This window comes from Melanotaenia boesemani, chromosome 12, assembly GCF_017639745.1.
Source record: "Melanotaenia boesemani isolate fMelBoe1 chromosome 12, fMelBoe1.pri, whole genome shotgun sequence".
NCBI lineage: Eukaryota > Metazoa > Chordata > Actinopteri > Atheriniformes > Melanotaeniidae > Melanotaenia > Melanotaenia boesemani.
Window position 1 is genome coordinate 18987902 of NC_055693.1, and position 17126 is coordinate 19005027.

Genomic DNA, 17126 nt, shown 5'->3' on the forward strand with positions numbered 1-17126 from the left:
ATGAATCTCAGTTTGGGCTTTACCATTCATGAAATTAAGAAAGAAGTTGTATTTATTATTTTTCTTTTCTCTTAATAAATAGAGATGCAGTTTTGCAAACGCAGATTTTGCTGGTGGTTAGAATTAAGCAAATAATGACATTTGCCATCAATCATAATGATGTGCCAGAAAAAAATGTTGTTTTTTTTTGTTTGTTTGTTTTGTTTTTTTCTGTTTGTTTGTTTTGTTTTTTTTCCGTTTTAGAGACGTAATGTCACGACACTAAACAGCAGTATCCTAACATGTCTAACTTCTGAGCGTACTTAAAACTTGGAGAAAAAGATATGCAGTCAGTCATCCAACATATAGTTTTCTTTCCCGGGTTTTTTAAGTCGCAACGGGTGCATGTTTGAATACCACATTGATCAAAGATCTGTTTCATATCCAGTTAAAAACTATCCTAAACGCATGACTTGATTTTACTCACTCCTCTTTACACAAAAATATAAATACTATCACGTTCGGGACCACCTTTGGCACGGTGGAACGTTTGGTATGCATCCTTTAATAAACAAACAACAGCAGAGGGGGAGGCTACGTGAAGGTGTTGTGTTGAGACAAACAATGACAGCGGGATTAGTCTCGAATTGAAATTTATTATTTCGAAGTTAACAATAAAACAATTCATTAGCATAAATTCCATGACACATATGGGAAATGCTTTGCATTTTGGTTACCTTTCTTGATCGCTCCCCCCTAAGCCAAATACCAAATGGTTTCTCCCAGCGTCAGCCCTGCGCAGCCGTGACTGCAAGTCAAAGAAGCCGCCAGTGAAAGAAACGGGGCTGGGCAGCCGAAGTTGGGACAATATATGAGGGTTTCAGTTACCAGATAGTCGATAACACGGACATGTACACAACAAGTATGACCAGAAATCGTTTTTCTTGCCCTGTAGCGGATTAAGGAGGATATCTTTGCCACTCAATTTGAACTCATACGTGGAGTTAGATGTGGCTTGTGTTTTTTTCTTTTTTAACATAACGTAAAAGTTTCAACTGAGGATGATTTTTGCTACCCCAGTAAGGACTCCGTATCGCAAACAGGTAAAATAGACAAATAATTTGTAAATACAGACTTAAGTCGTCCACTAAGTTGAAGTTGGAAAATAGGTCTGCTTGGCAGCAGCGTAATAAACACATATGTGTTATTTGAAACGGACGAGGTGTCATTTTTGTTATGCAGTGTCCATTATGTATAACAGGAACCCCTGCTGCCTGGGCTCTGGTCCAGGTCCAGACCACCAAACACACAAACTGATGACATGATAATATGGCTGTTGAGCAACTACGTCCCATCACATTTGGATTTTAAATTATAAACACATGAACTCGCCATTTAAACAATGTAAAAATATAAAAAAGCTATTTGTATTAGTTTGCTGATTTGCACCAGCTGATATTGTGTAATTTCTGTGTCATCAAAATGACTCTCAGTGTAATAACTCATTGATTACCTTGTATGTTTGGTATATGCATACCATAAATTAATTTCCCGTGTTTTCTTGCTATACTATTTTCTTTGTTGCTCAAAATTTCACTTTGTAAATGACTGTCCTTTGGTGGATTTATGGTGTACCAATTACACGTGGATCTAGCAAATTCCCTTTATCCAGAAGATTTGTAAAAGAGCATTTTCTCAGCACTGCTCGGGGTATTATCCTGTGACTAGAGCTTCGTGGGCGATGCCTGTTACTGGAAACCCTGTATATTTCCGTCCAGGGTATGACGGGCTCTGCCGGTCTGGAGCCGGCTGATAAGATGCCATCCTCTCCCCATCTCAGTCACTCACAGACATCTGACTAGTCAAACAGTTGTATGCAAAGACAATTATTTTACAGTCTGACAAAACATGGAGGTTTGTAATTCCCAAATTCCAGATTTGGATAACTGAAACTCAGATTTCTGTATGTTTGTACATATGCAATAACTTAGATTATCACTGAGCATGTTTCAGGTAATTCTGGCATGTTATCTGATATGTGTTGTTATAATTGTAGTTTCTGCAAACTTTTGTTTTGTTTTGGCTGCTACTATGGAAAGACCACAAATTCAGTTTCTCTCCTCTCTTTTGCTACAGTTTAGTTTAAACTAGTTTTGCTTTAACTTTTAACATATATATGTTCCAGCTTTAATCAACACTGGAACTATCACACATTTAAACCAAAAGCCATTTATCACATCTTTATTTGTTTTTACATGATATGAATAGCTATTTAATTCATGCTATACAAAAATCTGTCTTTTCAAAAAGCAGAAATATAACCTACAATTTTAAAACTTGTCTTCAGTCTTTTTTCTGTTCTAATAAAACATGAAGATTTAGAAATGCCGTTTGCGATCAGTGGTCTTGTAGATGGTTCAGATGGAGCAAATGAGTTCTTTTTCTACCAGTCAGTTGTAAAGAAAAAGCCCGTGGTCAGACTTGCTTCATGCTGAAGGCATGTAAGGCAGTTGACCAGTTGGTCACAAGAGAAGATCCCTTTGCCTGAAGTCCTGACTTGGGTTGCTCAATCCTGTCACCACTTCATGCTTGGGATTCCATCAGCTTCCTCTCAGCTTGTGATTCCTCACAGAGGGGGGTTGGGGGATAATCACTGTTAGATAGTAAGGAGGACAAATCCCCAAAGGGAAAATGCTTGTAGGACCAGGATATCTGGGTCTTGATTTATAAGAAATACTTAAAACAAAACCGTTCTTGGATTAAATTAACAAAAAGTACTAAGGTAAAGAAGTCTAGTACTTCTCCAGAGATGACCAAATCTTTTAATTGACCAGTTATGCTACTTGTGGAGGTGTGATTGGCATTCCTCTGCAAATATAAATCACTGCCTATGATTTCTATGAAAGTGCTTTACTGATGTTCAGTAACATTTTGACATTATGTGATGTCCTGTTTTGGTGACTTTGGCACAACACAGTAACATGAATGCACAATAAATCGTGTGGATTTAAATCCAGCTTCTTGTATTTTTTATTTTTTTTTTTTAGCCACCTGTTGCCCCATTGTCACACCCTATGGCTCCACCCAGCCCGATCACTAACAGCAGCACCAACAACAGCAGCAGCAGTAGCACTGGAGGCTGGGACCAACTCAGCAAAACAAACCTCTACATCCGAGGCTTGTCCCCTTCAACCACAGACCATGACCTGGTCAAGCTCTGTCAGCCGTGAGTGCCACACTTCCTGCCATTGTTATCTGCTTTTGATTTCCCGTTGACTTTTTCTGCCCATTCAGTTTGGTTTCAATTTGCAGTTGAACTCCTTTATTGACATTAACAGGTGAGAATACAGGGGAGCAAAGAAGTTAAAAGATGTGAATCTGCCAATTTAGAAACGTTGTTCTGCATTTACTGTCATAGAAGTTTATGTACCATTGTAACAAATGCAGATGCAGTATTGGATTTTAAATTAATTGTTAAAAAAAAAGTAGAAGACGTGATAACAGGTTGAACATGGATAGAGAGATTACATATATCATGTGTGGGTAAAGGAGAGTTGCTCTTTGCTACTGTCTGACTCTAATTATAGACTGTTTGCTTAATACAGGTACATAAAACAAGCAGAGAAACCAGAGACTTCAGAAGTTTCATTTCCTTTTTTTCTAAGGTTTTTCCGTGTAAAAAAAAAAAAAAAAAGAATATTTTCCCATTCATTGTATGAGGTGTCAGAATTACACTGATTATTTCAACGCTTCTGAACAGCAACTTCTACAAATATCATTAAAATGCATGTTCAAAAGAAGAAAAAACAAAAAAACTTGACTTTAAGGATATTTTTCTTCATACTTCTAAATCTTTTTTAGATCCTACAATGGAGAGACTTTGGATTTAATAGTTAAAAGTTATTCCTGGAAGCAGTTGTAGTAATTTGCACTTGTTTTCATGCATACGCCTGTCACATCAAAGGCTTTTACCACTTCATATGTGGTTCAATCAGCAAACATGAGTTTTATTTTCAGATGCATTTAGAATTAGAAAAAGATGTTATTGCATGAACCTACATTGTTGTTAAGTAACTACGTGTTGGTGCGCAGTGCAGATGAATGCCCTACATTTTGATGGCGCTTCAAGAGCAAACATGCCGTCGCCATGCGATTTGAGATTAGATGTTCAGAAGACAGCAAGGTCACAAGTTCATGCTCTTTCACCCGGTTTAGCATCAACTGTAATCCTTAGCTAAAATATCCTCTTGGGTGACTGCAGGGTACATTGTGACCTTTGTATAGTACCATTGCAGATGATATAGGTCAAAAGACAGCCACTGTCTTTTTATTATTTTAGAAACTTTAAGATTTTAGCTCATGCATCATAAAGTCAATAAATTTAATATTAGGAAAACCATGGCTAGCTCTCAATTTCTCTTTTTCTTAACAAGCTGATTTTTGTCTTATTATCCCAGTTCTGCACATGCATTATATATGTTAAAACCTGCTCTATTTTGATGAAACCGGGAAACCAAGCCTCTAACCACATTCAGAACAAAGCATGTTATGTTTAATACTTTTATAAGCACAGAAGCTACGGGAGAAAGCTAACTTGGAGGGTTTTTTGTGTATGTGTGTCCAATAAAAATAATACTGTTGCTGTTTTAGATGATATCATGAGCAGTTTCCTGTGGTCTACGTGTAATCTGTAACAGTTCTGCTGAAACTATGGCAACAGCCTACCATAAATAAGACTAAAGTTTTGAACCCATATTTTTTGTCAGCCTGGTGTTTGCCCAGATTTAACACTGTATTTTATTGAAAAAAGTTTGCTTAAGTAATAAAATGGAATCAGTAATTGTGTGCTAATGTGATATTTTTAAGTTTAGAGGCTTTTGCGCATTAAAAGAAGGTAGTGTTTTCTGGTTGTGCCTATCATAAGATAACAGTGCAGGGGCTTTACCAAGATGATACCGAAGGGACCCAGCTTTTTTTAAGAAAGACTTTCCTTGATAAAGTTTGATTCAGTGGTTTAGTTTGACTTCTGAAAAATAAGCTGTTTAAGATTAGTGTTTTGCACACATGGTAGGGTTTTCAGCATCACACAGAAACCACTTCCTGTTTCTCATATTTTTGCAGTGATGTCATGAATTGTTGCTCAATCCTCTCTCTGTGTGTGTTTTATAACTAGCTGTGTCTGGAGTCCTGCTAACAATGCTTCTCTACTCTTCCTTCATTAGGTATGGCAAAATAGTATCAACAAAGGCCATCCTGGACAAGACTACAAATAAGTGTAAAGGTGTGTGAAGTTTTTTTTTGTTTTGTTCAGTTTTTCCCGCTCTCTCATCTATCTTTTCTCTTATTAGGTATGTATGAAGGAAATCTCATTCAGGAAATTTAGTACTTTGCTGTGAGAAATAATACTAATGGACATTCCCCAGATTTCCCTAAAATTGCTAGAGTTCCAGTGTGAAAACTCTAACCAGACATTCAGCAGCTCTGTGGTTTCAGATGGTCTGGGCAGTTCAGGAAACAGACAACCAGTCTGCTAAAAGCTGCCTCCCAGCTCATGTTATTTTAGGCCACAGCCCTTTTCTGTTGGTGTGTCACTGTGTTTGCATATTTTCTGGGAAGAGTTGGTCAACGCTACGTCTTTCTGCTGAGTGACATGGTTGGCCTTGGTCCACCTAGATTGGCCACCAATGTTTTTTTTAGATGTGATGGGATCAGGAGATTGCTTTGTCACACTCCTCTGGATTACACAGATGCCAGTTAATCAAAGACTCTTAGTGAAACAAGATGCTTTGTGAGGCTTTTGTTGAGCAGATTTCAGAGATGTCATTCTCTTTAGGATTTTATGTTATAGCCAAGATAAGGATTTAACTAAAAACTAAAGCAATATTGTGACCCATTTCTCCTGTTAGAGAGCTCTGACACACTCACCCCAATATATTTTCAAGAGGTTAAATATAGCAAGTGCAGTAGAGGCTGAAGGCTATAGGTGTACCCTGTTTGTACCCCACAGGACAAAGAACTGACCTGAGCCAATGGTATCTGCATCCTCAGCTCTTTTTTTTACTATACTTCCACACACACAGACAAACAAACAAAGCCGTGCTCATTTACAACCAGTTAGCTAGGCCTACAGTATTTTCATAAAGAGGTATATGCATACTTTAAAATTAAATTGCACAGCTTTGCTACATTAAGCCTATAACTATAAGTCAGGGAGACACGGTGGCTCCACCATTGTCTGCGCTGGATATGGAACATTGTCCTAACTGTGCTGTCTGTCTCCTCAGGTTATGGCTTTGTGGACTTTGACAGCCCTGCTGCAGCTCAGAAGGCTGTTGTTGCCCTGAAAACCACTGGTGTCCAAGCTCAGATGGCAAAGGTAAGGATTCATTACAAACTAATCCCAACTATCTAATATCAAATGCATACAAGTCACCCAGTAACACTTCTGTTCTCCATGTGGCTGCACAGGCAATTTAAACCTAATCCATTTAGTATTGAATAGCAGGACAGGAATCCATGACTGCAGGGTGCATGCTCCACTACTATTGGTTTGTAGACTGATCAGTGACTCTCTGAGCTGAATCCTGATGGAAGCGTGCAACTCTATTTGATTTCCTGGATGTATTGAAACATTTGCATGCATCAAACTTTTAAAGAAATGTATTGCTGCTGACATGACACTTTTAGCTTGTCAATTATTCAAATGTTTACAAGGTGCAGCTTATTGATCAGTGGTTTCTTCATGAGCAGGGTTGGATAGGGGGAATCTCGCCATGTTTACTAATGGTGTTTATGTGTTCAGTTTAAAAACATAACCACAATTTTCAGTTCCATTTGTTGAGTTACAGAAACAGCTGGGTGCTGTAGATTAGACACATTAAACCAGATTTTACTTTGATGATCAGTGAACTGTGTGATCACAGTCACTTCTTTCTTTTGGCAAAACATTAGCAGGAAGCACTGCCTCCACATCACCTCTGCCTTCCTTGTGCAGCTGATGCTAATGTTTTTCTATCTAGTATTTATCTCATTCTCTCATGTTTTCCCACCCCCTTTTGTTTTCACTTCATTTGACAATGATGCTATTGTGTCCAACCATATGGAAAAACATGGCGGTGGGAGATTCAAACTGCAGATAACTGTGGAGTAGTAGAAGAGAAAGCCAAACACACCTGAGATAATGTTATGTTATTATGTAAGGTTATCCTCTTAATCATCCACTCAGCATCCTCTTAATGTAAGGCTTAAAAACTATTAGAATCTTAATAATAAATAAATAAGGAGGACAAAGTGGTTTTTGGTGGATTTGGTTCATTACTGTGACAAAGCACCTACATGCTACAAGTCAGCGCCTCTCAACGAGATAATGCTAAATTCCAATTTCAATATATCATGAGTAATAACTTTGTTGTTTATGCATGAATGCATTAACAAAATAATGCGCTAATTCCACAGCTTAATGTCTTTCCATTAACGTGATATCAGACTGATACCCAATACTGGTATTGGTGCTTCCCTAATGGATGAATCAACAACCACACGAAAATATGACAAGGCATTTCTTGACTTGGTCTTGACCAGGTAATGGTCAAGAGGTAATAGTCTATGGCCTATGTTCTCAAACTGTGGTACGTGTACCACCAGTGGTACGCGAGAGCCCTCTTGGTGGTACTTAGAGGAAAGTCATAAATATTTTTTAATAAAATTATTAAACATTAAGGGTCGCGGGTAAGCTGGAGCCTATTCCAGCATTACCGGTGAGAGGCAGGTACACCTGGACAGGTTACCTGTCCATCACAGGACCAACACATAGGGGACAAACAACCACAACGGTGGGAGGAAGCTGTAGAACCTGGAGAGAACCCAGGCATACACGGGGAGAACATGCAGACTCCACACAGAAAGGCCACAAAGTTCGAACCTCCCCCTCCAGCTGAGATTCAAACCAGCGACCTTCTTGCTGTGAGGCTGTGGTGCTAACCACCACACCACCATGCAGCCCAGTTCCTTTATGAACTGTCCAAAGCTAATAGCTATGTATGTTATAGCTTAATATGTTTGCTACTGTATGTTCAGGTTTTTCATGATGGTGGTACTTGGTGAGCTTGATATTTTCTCATGTGGTACATACTGTAAAAAGTTTGAGAACCACTGGTCTATGGTGAGTAATAAAGGGAGATCACACTGTGTCATATCAAAATATCAGTATCTGACAGTATGAAGCCACTTGGGGACTTGTCATCCTGAACACAAAGAAAAGCCTGTTTTGTTGGTCAGAATACTTTATTAATCCCAGAGGAAATTGTGTGCACACAGTCACTCCACACCAAATAAAGGCAGGATGAGATAAAGATAGAAATCACAATAAGAAAAATCACAAATGAGTTACCATATCTATATAAACGGACAAAGGATAAATAGTTGTCAATATGATAAACAGTAAAAATGTAAATGTAGTTCAGAGTGAAAATGTAACAGTGGATGTTGTTGCTTTATGGAGGAGTTGTACAGTTTGATGGCCACAGAATGATTTCTTGCATTGTTCAGTGGAGCATTTAGGTGTATCAGTCTCTCACTGAACATACTCCTGTGACTGATCAGCAGGTTGTGAAGCAGGTAGGAGGTATTGTTCAGTATTGTCTTCATTATGGACAACATTCTCCTCTCCGACACCACCGTCAGAGAGTCCAGCTCCATCTCCACCACATTACTGGCTTTGCGGATCAGTTTGTTCAGTTTGTTTGTGTCTGCAACCCTCAGCCTGCTGCCCCAGCATGCAACAGCATAAAGGATAGCACTGGCCACAACAGACTCATAAAAACATCCTAAGCAGCGTTTGGCAGATGTTAAACGACCTTAGCCGCCTCAAAAAATAGCCGTTGATGGGGGGACGGCTCTGGCCCTTCTTGTAAAGAGCAGTAGTGTTTTTAACCCAGTCCAGTTTGTTGTCAACATGCACTCCAAGGTATTTGTAATCCTTCAACTCTTTTACATTGACACCCTGTATTGAAACAGGTGTCGCTGGTGTTTTGGATCTCCTAAAATCCACAATCAGTTTCTTAGTCTTTGTCACACTAAGCTGCAGATTATTCTGCTCCCACCATGTGACAAAGGGGTCAACAACAGCTCGATATTCCACCTCATCTCCTCCACTGATACATGCAACTACAGCAGTCATCAGAGTCAAATATAGCTTTAACTATTATTAATGAAGTTGCTGCCAATAAACTAAAGACTATTTCTCTGCCAAACAGTACTTTTTTGCGGCACATTTCTTCGTACATTTGGGCTTGACATTGTTACTATGAATGATAAGGGGAGTCTGAGGTTGTTCAGTTTAACTGAACAGTTATGAGGTTGGTACTGACTCAGTCTACGGATGTTTTGAGGAGCTTTAAAGAAAAGCTTGATGATGATGTTTGACATTACACTTGTCTCTTGAAAGCATAAAGCGAAAGTAAATAATTGGGAGTTGTTATGGTTACAGGAACTAGTCAGAGGAAATGAATTCCCACATGGCACTTTGTAGGGAGCGACAGCCCCTTTACCTCATTACTCTGTGTGGGGTTCTGTGGGGCTTCATGAGATGCTCTCCTGCAGTTATTTTGTGTTTTTTGATCAAAAACTAGAAGCTCATATTTAATCTTTGTATTTGAAAATGTTAAACACCATTTAAAATGTGAGCCTCCCATGCTTAGTTCTTAATGTTACTGAATCTTGTCTGGAATTAAGTGACTCTATGACTTAAGCCCCCTTTCCTGTTTTTTTGTCCAAAGGACCCTTCATTGTTCTTTCTCCCATTATTATTTCAGGGGCAGGTGGCTACAAATGACCACATAACAGTTTCCTGTCTCCTTTCCTCTTTTTAGCTCAGCGAAGTCTTCAGCCAGCATTGAAAAAAATGATCTGTTATGTAACTTTGAATAGTAGCTTGAGAAAAGTTTGATCTGTCTTAAACAATCCACCAGTTTCCTCAATGGAGGCTTAAAAACTGTAGAAAAGCATCCGTTCATGTTCTTCATTTGAGCAATTGTGTCTGTAACTTCACCTGTTCTTTCAAACTTTTGTGGCCCTCTAATTGTAAAATGTTGACTTTTCTCGCTGGGTCTGAACAAAACAGCGCTGCAGACTATGAGTGGTGTGTGGGCGTTCCTCTGGGACTCACAGCTGTGTCTTATGTTTCTGCTTTTAAAACACAACAAGAAGTTAGCTGAAGAGAGCCTCAAGCCACTGCATGTAAATCTCTTCTTATCATATTGACTCTTTATTATCTGCAACCCTCTGAAATGAGGACAAATTAAGACAAAGAGGACACGATAACCTCATAACTGCAGTCCCATATGAGAAGTATGCTAAATATGTCGCCATTTCCAGGGATAGATTAGGTAGAATCTGTCTTCCTCCATCTGTTTTTTACATTACCAATTCCAGTGTGAATGTGAGACAAATTAATCTTTTTGTGTTGTCCAGGTGTGCCTATATGCATTCCCTATAGCCTAATTATATTTCCTCTGTCTACATCTTCATACAGCAACAAGAACAAGATCCCACAAACTTATACATCTCCAACTTACCTTTGTCCATGGATGAGCAGGAACTGGAGAACATGTTGAAGCATTTTGGCCAAGTTATATCTACACGGATCCTGAGGGATTCCAGTGGAGTCAGCAGAGGAGTGGGCTTTGCAAGGTTGGATGTCTTTGGGTTTTTTTTTTTTTTATCTGATTTAATATGCCAAGTTTCAACATTTGAAATATAATTTATTAAAGTATTTAAATTATGACATAGGTCTTGCAAAGTAATACCTGGGTAATAAATGCCAGTAGGTGTTCAGACAGATGGCAGCTTCCTCCATCCTTTGGCAAGCATTTTCTATTGTTTGCAAAGAGTTTTTTCTGTTGTTGTTGTTCTTTTGGATATCCTAAATGCTGACAGTGGCACTTTACAACGATAAACAGGAAGCGACCAGTGCAACAGAAGCGATGCCAGGACCAGGAATAGAAACAAGTGGCAGTCTCTCTTTCATAACAGTAGACAGGAAAATCAACAGAATAATGTGATGTTAATTTAAATTCAATCATTAGAGAAAATACCACTTGTTAAAGCTAAGTCTACTTTTCCAAGGCAATATCAAAGTTCCATTTTTTAAAAATTTTGCTTACAGCTCCAACATTGTTCAAAAGAAAATCTTTTCTTTAAGCTGTTGTGGATCTGATCGTAAACATCTTCAGAGCCTTAGCAGCAGAATCTGTTTAGTTTCTAAAAGTAACATGGCTTTTTTGTGAGTAATAAGGCGAGAGGAGCCTTACTTACATGGAGAGCCAGAAACTTGTTAAATAAAACAGTTTCAAGATGACTAGGTGATTTAATTATTGTGGCAATGCTGGTTTCCTCCAGTTGTACCTGTATAACCTGACATTTTACTGAAATACCTGACAGGCAAAGCCATGATTATCTCAGGCTAAACAAAACAAAACAAAAAAAGAAGTGACTGTGCATTGCTGGTATGTATGTGGGTGTGCTCCAGTAGGTGTGCTCAGCCAAATGGCAAAGATTATGCAAGTGCACTCTGCTAGATATGCACATGCTATGGACTGGCTGATAACAATTGCTTTTGTTAAACACCAGAAGTTCCACTATTAGGCAAAAGAAAGAGATTGATGAAAGCAACTGTTGGCTCTGCTTACTGTAGCCACTAACATAGTTGTGAACTCTGTTGGTTTTTTTTTTTTTTTGTTTGTTTGTTTTTTTGTCTTTTATAACTGCAGGATGGAGTCAACAGAGAAATGTGATGCAGTCATTTCTCATTTTAATGGAAAGTTCATCAAAACCCCTGCAGGTGTCCCAGGTAAGACTATAATAACACAGCAAGAATGTGCTGTAAAATGTTATAGTTTACCTGTAGTGCCATTAAAAATGTATATGAAAGGAATCAGGTTCTGTCTATAAGGACTATGATCTATGCTCTCTTAGTGGGTGGAGTTGTATCAGTAGGATGAAGTGGCTGTCCAGATGATTAATGCTGCCAATTGGAGTCAGTGAGTCTGCTGTTAAAGAGCTCATATGCACTCAGCCCAAAGTGGCAGAGCACAGACAAAGACAACAAAGAGAAAGTGGCTCTGCGTGGCCTCCCTATCCCTCTCTAAGCTTTTTAATTGGATTATTAGACTGAAATAGTCTCTGCTGGCCTTGCCTCCTTTAGGAAGGGGAGGGGATTACACCTTCACAGCTGCCAAATTATATGTCTCTGTTCCCAGAATGGTTAATAAATGTGCAGCCACCAATTTCATGGGTTGAATTACTGCACAGAAAAGAATGTCAGACAACAATGTGCATGTCTGTATACTGTATGTTAAGGACAACCTTTTTTTTAATCTTTTTTCCACTTCTTCATTGCCTTTAGCTCCCTCAGAACCGCTGTTGTGCAAATTTGCTGATGGGGGGCAGAAAAAGAGACTAAGTCAGTGTAAATTTAACCAGAATGGTCGCACCTGGGTGAGGGACAGTGACTCCAGACTGGTAAGTTGTGCTCAGGATGGAGTGAGCGCATCTCAGCCATTGCCAATGGAAATTAAACTGTCACCATATGTAGATACTTTTAAATCCAGGTTAAAAACATTTCTTTTCACATGCATGAAATCTGCACGGTAACTTTTACATGACCTTGCTTTTAACCATTTCAGTTAAATTTATGATTTTATTGTGATTATTGCTATTTGTTGCTGTCTCTTACTACCTTTAATGCTTTCTTTGCACCATCTGTAATGCTTTTAATGTTTTAAGTAAAGCACTTTGAATTTTCTTGTACATGAAATGTGCTCTACAAATAAACTTGCCTTGCCTAACCGAATCCAGTTATTGGCCAAACATGAACCAACCTCAAGTTGTCAAGATACTCTTTTCAAATGATAACATTTTGCAAACCCCATGAGATCTGCAGAATTTAGGACTGCGTAAAGCCTTCTAGATAAGTTTTATAAATGGTTCCTCAAATTTTTAGCTGCCAGGGTTTTCTGAATCTTTTGCAACATAGACTGCACAAACATCAGCTTCCATGACCAAAATCTTATTTCTTGCATAAAGATTCTGGATATCCATATGCACATATGATGTTTGAGATTGACCATTCAGTCAAAAATCTTTCCTCCAGCCGTGCCCTTCTATGAGCTCAGCTTCTCTCTTCATATATTCACATCGTCAGAGCTGTCTGTTTAGCCCTGACTAAACATACAAACTCCTTTCATCACAGTTGTCAGCAGCCACCTCACCAGCAGTTATGTTTCAGAACTGTTGATTCACAATATGAATGTGATATTTTGGGTTTTTGAAACTAAAGGCTTCAGCTGAGATGTTAAACTTGTGACTTCCTTTCCCCAGGCTGGAATGACACTCACATATGACCCCAGTTCAGCTGCTATGCAAAATGGGTAAACTAGATTACCACATATTATTTGCACTGTTCTGCCCATTGTTTCTGATGTACATCACACTTCTCATTTTATGAATGCAAGTTTAATTGTGTCCACAGATTTTTTCCTCCACCGTACAGTATTTCAAACAGGATGATGGCTCAAACATCCTTGTCTCATTACATCTCTCCATTTTCAACATACCAGGTTTGGATCTTTCTCCTTAATGAAAAATGATGCAGTATTGATCACATAAAAAGCAATACTGATTTTTATTTATTTGGAGTTTCAGAGTTGTGGGTGAAATGTAAGACAAAGGGTGCTGAAGCCTTTTGAGCTTCAGCGTTGCGCAAAGTCACATGGGATCACTAGAAATAGCATCTGGACAGTGCCAGTGTGTTTACAGCGTGTGTTTGTTGATGTTTCAGGTGCAGAACCCTTCATGGGTGCCTCATCAGCCTTATATCATGCAGCACCCAGTAAGGGCAACATCTCTGTGCATACTCATTAACACAGTCTTAATCACAATTCCCTCTTTTCTGTCTTCTGTTTCCTCTAAACCCATTTCCGTCTGTGGTTGTAACAGAACTGAAACTTTTTTTTTCAGTAAACTGACTGACACACTAAAGCAGTGCATGTAATGACAGACTATTTTATAACAGACAGCTCTGAGCCTAAACATAACAGAACATAGATTTTCTTCAGGTCCCCTTCCATAAAACTTCTTTTTGATATAAATCTCAAATAAAATGCATCACTCTTGATGTTTGTTTTCTTTTTAGCTTGTTTTAAGTACTTTTAAGTAAAAAAATAAAATATTTTGTGACATTATGAGACTGTAAATGCCCCTTTATGCCTGCTCTTTCTGTTTTAAAGGGTGCAGTGATATCGCCCACTATGGACCCATCTGTGTCATTGCAGCCTACTTCCATGATAGCGCCTCTCACTCAGCAGATGGGTCACCTCTCGTTAGGCGGTGCAGGAACGGTGAGAAAAGGCTGCACTGGATTAGAAGTTAGCTCACACATTATCCTGCTGTATTTATTAATAGCATCCTAAAGAGTGCTTTATAAAACTGAAAACTCCTAAAACATAATTATGTTCTGAATGTGTTGCTTTTGCAGTTTGTGGCCACAAGCACAGCTATGCAAGGAGCTTACATCCCACCGTATGCACACATGCAGACAACAGCTGTCCCAGTGGAGGTGTGTGCAGTCACAACATTGTAGCCTCATTAGTGAAAACTATATCTCCATTCAAAACAAAAACTTGCTTTTAGGAGATGGCAGAGACAGAGAATTATGTTTTTCTCACTTTATCTTCCAGGAAAATGGTCCACAGTCACAAGTTGACTCACCCGACAATCGTTCCCCCTTTTCCTACCAACAGACCAAGTAGTGCTGAGGTAACAGTTGGACAACTGCTAAGAAAACACCTTGTCCACAAACCAAGTGGACCTTTTGCCCAGGTTTTGCAAATGTTTAAATGAGACTATTTTTTTGCATCATTTTCAGAGGATTTATCTGAGTTCATCAAATAATTCATAGTCTATTTAAAAAATTTATTTTCATACTAGAAAAACGTTTATTTTTTACAAGGTTTTGCCACAGGATGCAAGAAAGAATCATGTGACTAGTGCAAAGGGCATGGTAGTAAATGTTATTTGTTGCATTTTTTCTTTCTTTTTTTTCCAGACATTTTGAAAATGTTTTGTGCTTGCTGTGTGAAGTGTTGTTTTGCTGTAAAGTGATTTTTCTTAGGACTTCAGATTGATCTTGTGGTCTGAGTAAACTTTGCCTTAATAGTTTTGATACAGTTGTGCAGACCATCACTGAGTGACAAAAAAAACAGAAAATGTTGAGCCTGGTGAGATCAGCAAGATTTTAGAAAAATACCATGAAACTTTTTTTATGTGCCATTCCCTACCAAAGCTATTTTAGACAAAATATTTTGGCATCTGCTATTTTATTGAATTAAATATTTATTAATTAACAGACCCTACATTTTTTATGGATGTTGAAATGCGTTTGAAATTCTTTTTTCTTTTTTTTTTATCTCGCCCTTTTTAAGTTTACTAGGTTAACTTGAATTAAATGGGGAGGGAAAATGAGACAGGACTTCTGTATTTTGTTTATTGGTCTCTCTTTGGCTTTTTGGATGATGTTAATTGTTATTTAAATGGGATGTGTATTAAAAAGAAACAGGAAAACATGGACATATGATTGTGAAAGAAAAATGAGCGCCTGATCCTAGCATACAGGCGGAACATCAAGGAGTCAGGCGGTTAAAATTAGATGAATGTGTTAAATGTGTTGCACCTCACTCTTTGTTAGGAAGCAAACAAACTGCACTTTCAGTGGTAGTTTTCTTCACCAAAGACGATGAGACAATACGCAGAAGATACAGCATCAATTGTCTCTTTAAATAGGACATAAGTATCTCAGCAAACGACATTACAGTTTGGACATTGTGCCTTTTTTTGTACATTTAAATTTTTGATCAATATTAGTATAGAGTGGACACACAAGGACAAACATGATGTTTGTAATGGAAAAAATAGAAAACAAAACATTGATGTTAAGATTAAGAGAGCAGTCAAAGAAAAGAAATTCTAAAAGTAATAAGTAATTTGATTTTTAAAAATGGTAGTTCTGAGCAAGGATTTTAATTAGGGTGTCTTCTTGTGAGCTTGTAATTCGACCTGGTCATAAGTCAGACCACTTATCTACCTCAGAGTTTTCTTTCTACTCTGTATTTGGTCGGGTTAGCAGGTCCAGCCCACCCTTTCAGACCAAATATCACACTCAGGAGCTGGTCACTAACAGCTGTTTCCTTTCAGGTTGTTTTGAATGCTGTTTACCTTTACTCCAACTTATTTTTGTATGACAGTGTGTATTTGTAAAAGAAAACGGGAGACAGCAAAATGTTTCTACTCTTCAGTTATAGCCCCTTTCTTTTATGGCAGTAGATTCAAAAGCATTTAAGATCAACAGGAACAACAAGGCCTTGTGGCGTTAAAACATGATCATAGCTTTTATCTTGGGTCATGAAAAAGCAGCGTTTCCTCTTTAGTAAGCTGGGATGTGCAACGGATGTAAAGGGCCACTGTGACTTTACTTGAGACTTCTGTGTAATGCCTGAGACTGATGAGTCATGCAATCATTGTGAGGTGTATGCTGCTAGTGGTGTCTGAACCAAGTGCCATAGTATCTGGGTCAAGCGTTGAAGAGGTGCATGATAAAAAAAACTGCTCATATTGGCAAGCACCATATTGAACAGTCATTAAGTTATATAAAACAAGTTCTAACTTATGAAGAGTTTTGTACAGATAACTTGAGGAAATAACAGATTTTCATAGAGCTGTATGAAAGTTGCTTTTTTTGTTTTGTTTTTTTTTTCTCAATTACCAAAGGTAACTTCGTATGTACAGTTTAACAGTTTTGTATTTTTGTTTTGTAAGGATTGTTAAAGCCCAAAACTTTTTTTCTTTAGTAAATTGGGGCTCGAGGTTTATTGTTATTGTCTTTGATTTTTTTTTTTTTTAATAAAAACAAACAAAAAAATCTTTTCATCTGTGAGTTTAGTGGTTATTTCATAGAGAAGCTTAAGGAACTTTGTATCTGACGGAACAGGCTGCACCCATTTGGAAACTTCTATGGTTTGACATTAATAGCTTCCTAAATTTATCCTTATAAGACATGTACATTGGCAGAAATATGTTTGAATTTCTCATTTCTA

At 38.1% G+C, this 17126-nt stretch overlaps 1 protein-coding gene across 1 annotated transcript; it reads left to right on the forward strand.

Annotated features, from left to right (window-relative positions):
* Positions 1–819: 819 nt before the first annotated feature.
* LOC121650754 (RNA-binding motif, single-stranded-interacting protein 1) lies at positions 820–15578 on the forward strand. Its single transcript, XM_042002464.1, has 13 exons — positions 820–1082; positions 3027–3205; positions 5202–5260; positions 6264–6355; positions 10511–10668; positions 11748–11827; positions 12383–12498; positions 13357–13406; positions 13508–13595; positions 13817–13867; positions 14265–14375; positions 14513–14593; positions 14715–15578. Exons 1-13 carry the CDS (start codon positions 1041–1043, stop codon positions 14784–14786), a joined length of 1179 nt encoding a protein of 392 aa, XP_041858398.1. The 5' UTR covers positions 820–1040; the 3' UTR covers positions 14787–15578.
* Positions 15579–17126: the final 1548 nt, after the last annotated feature.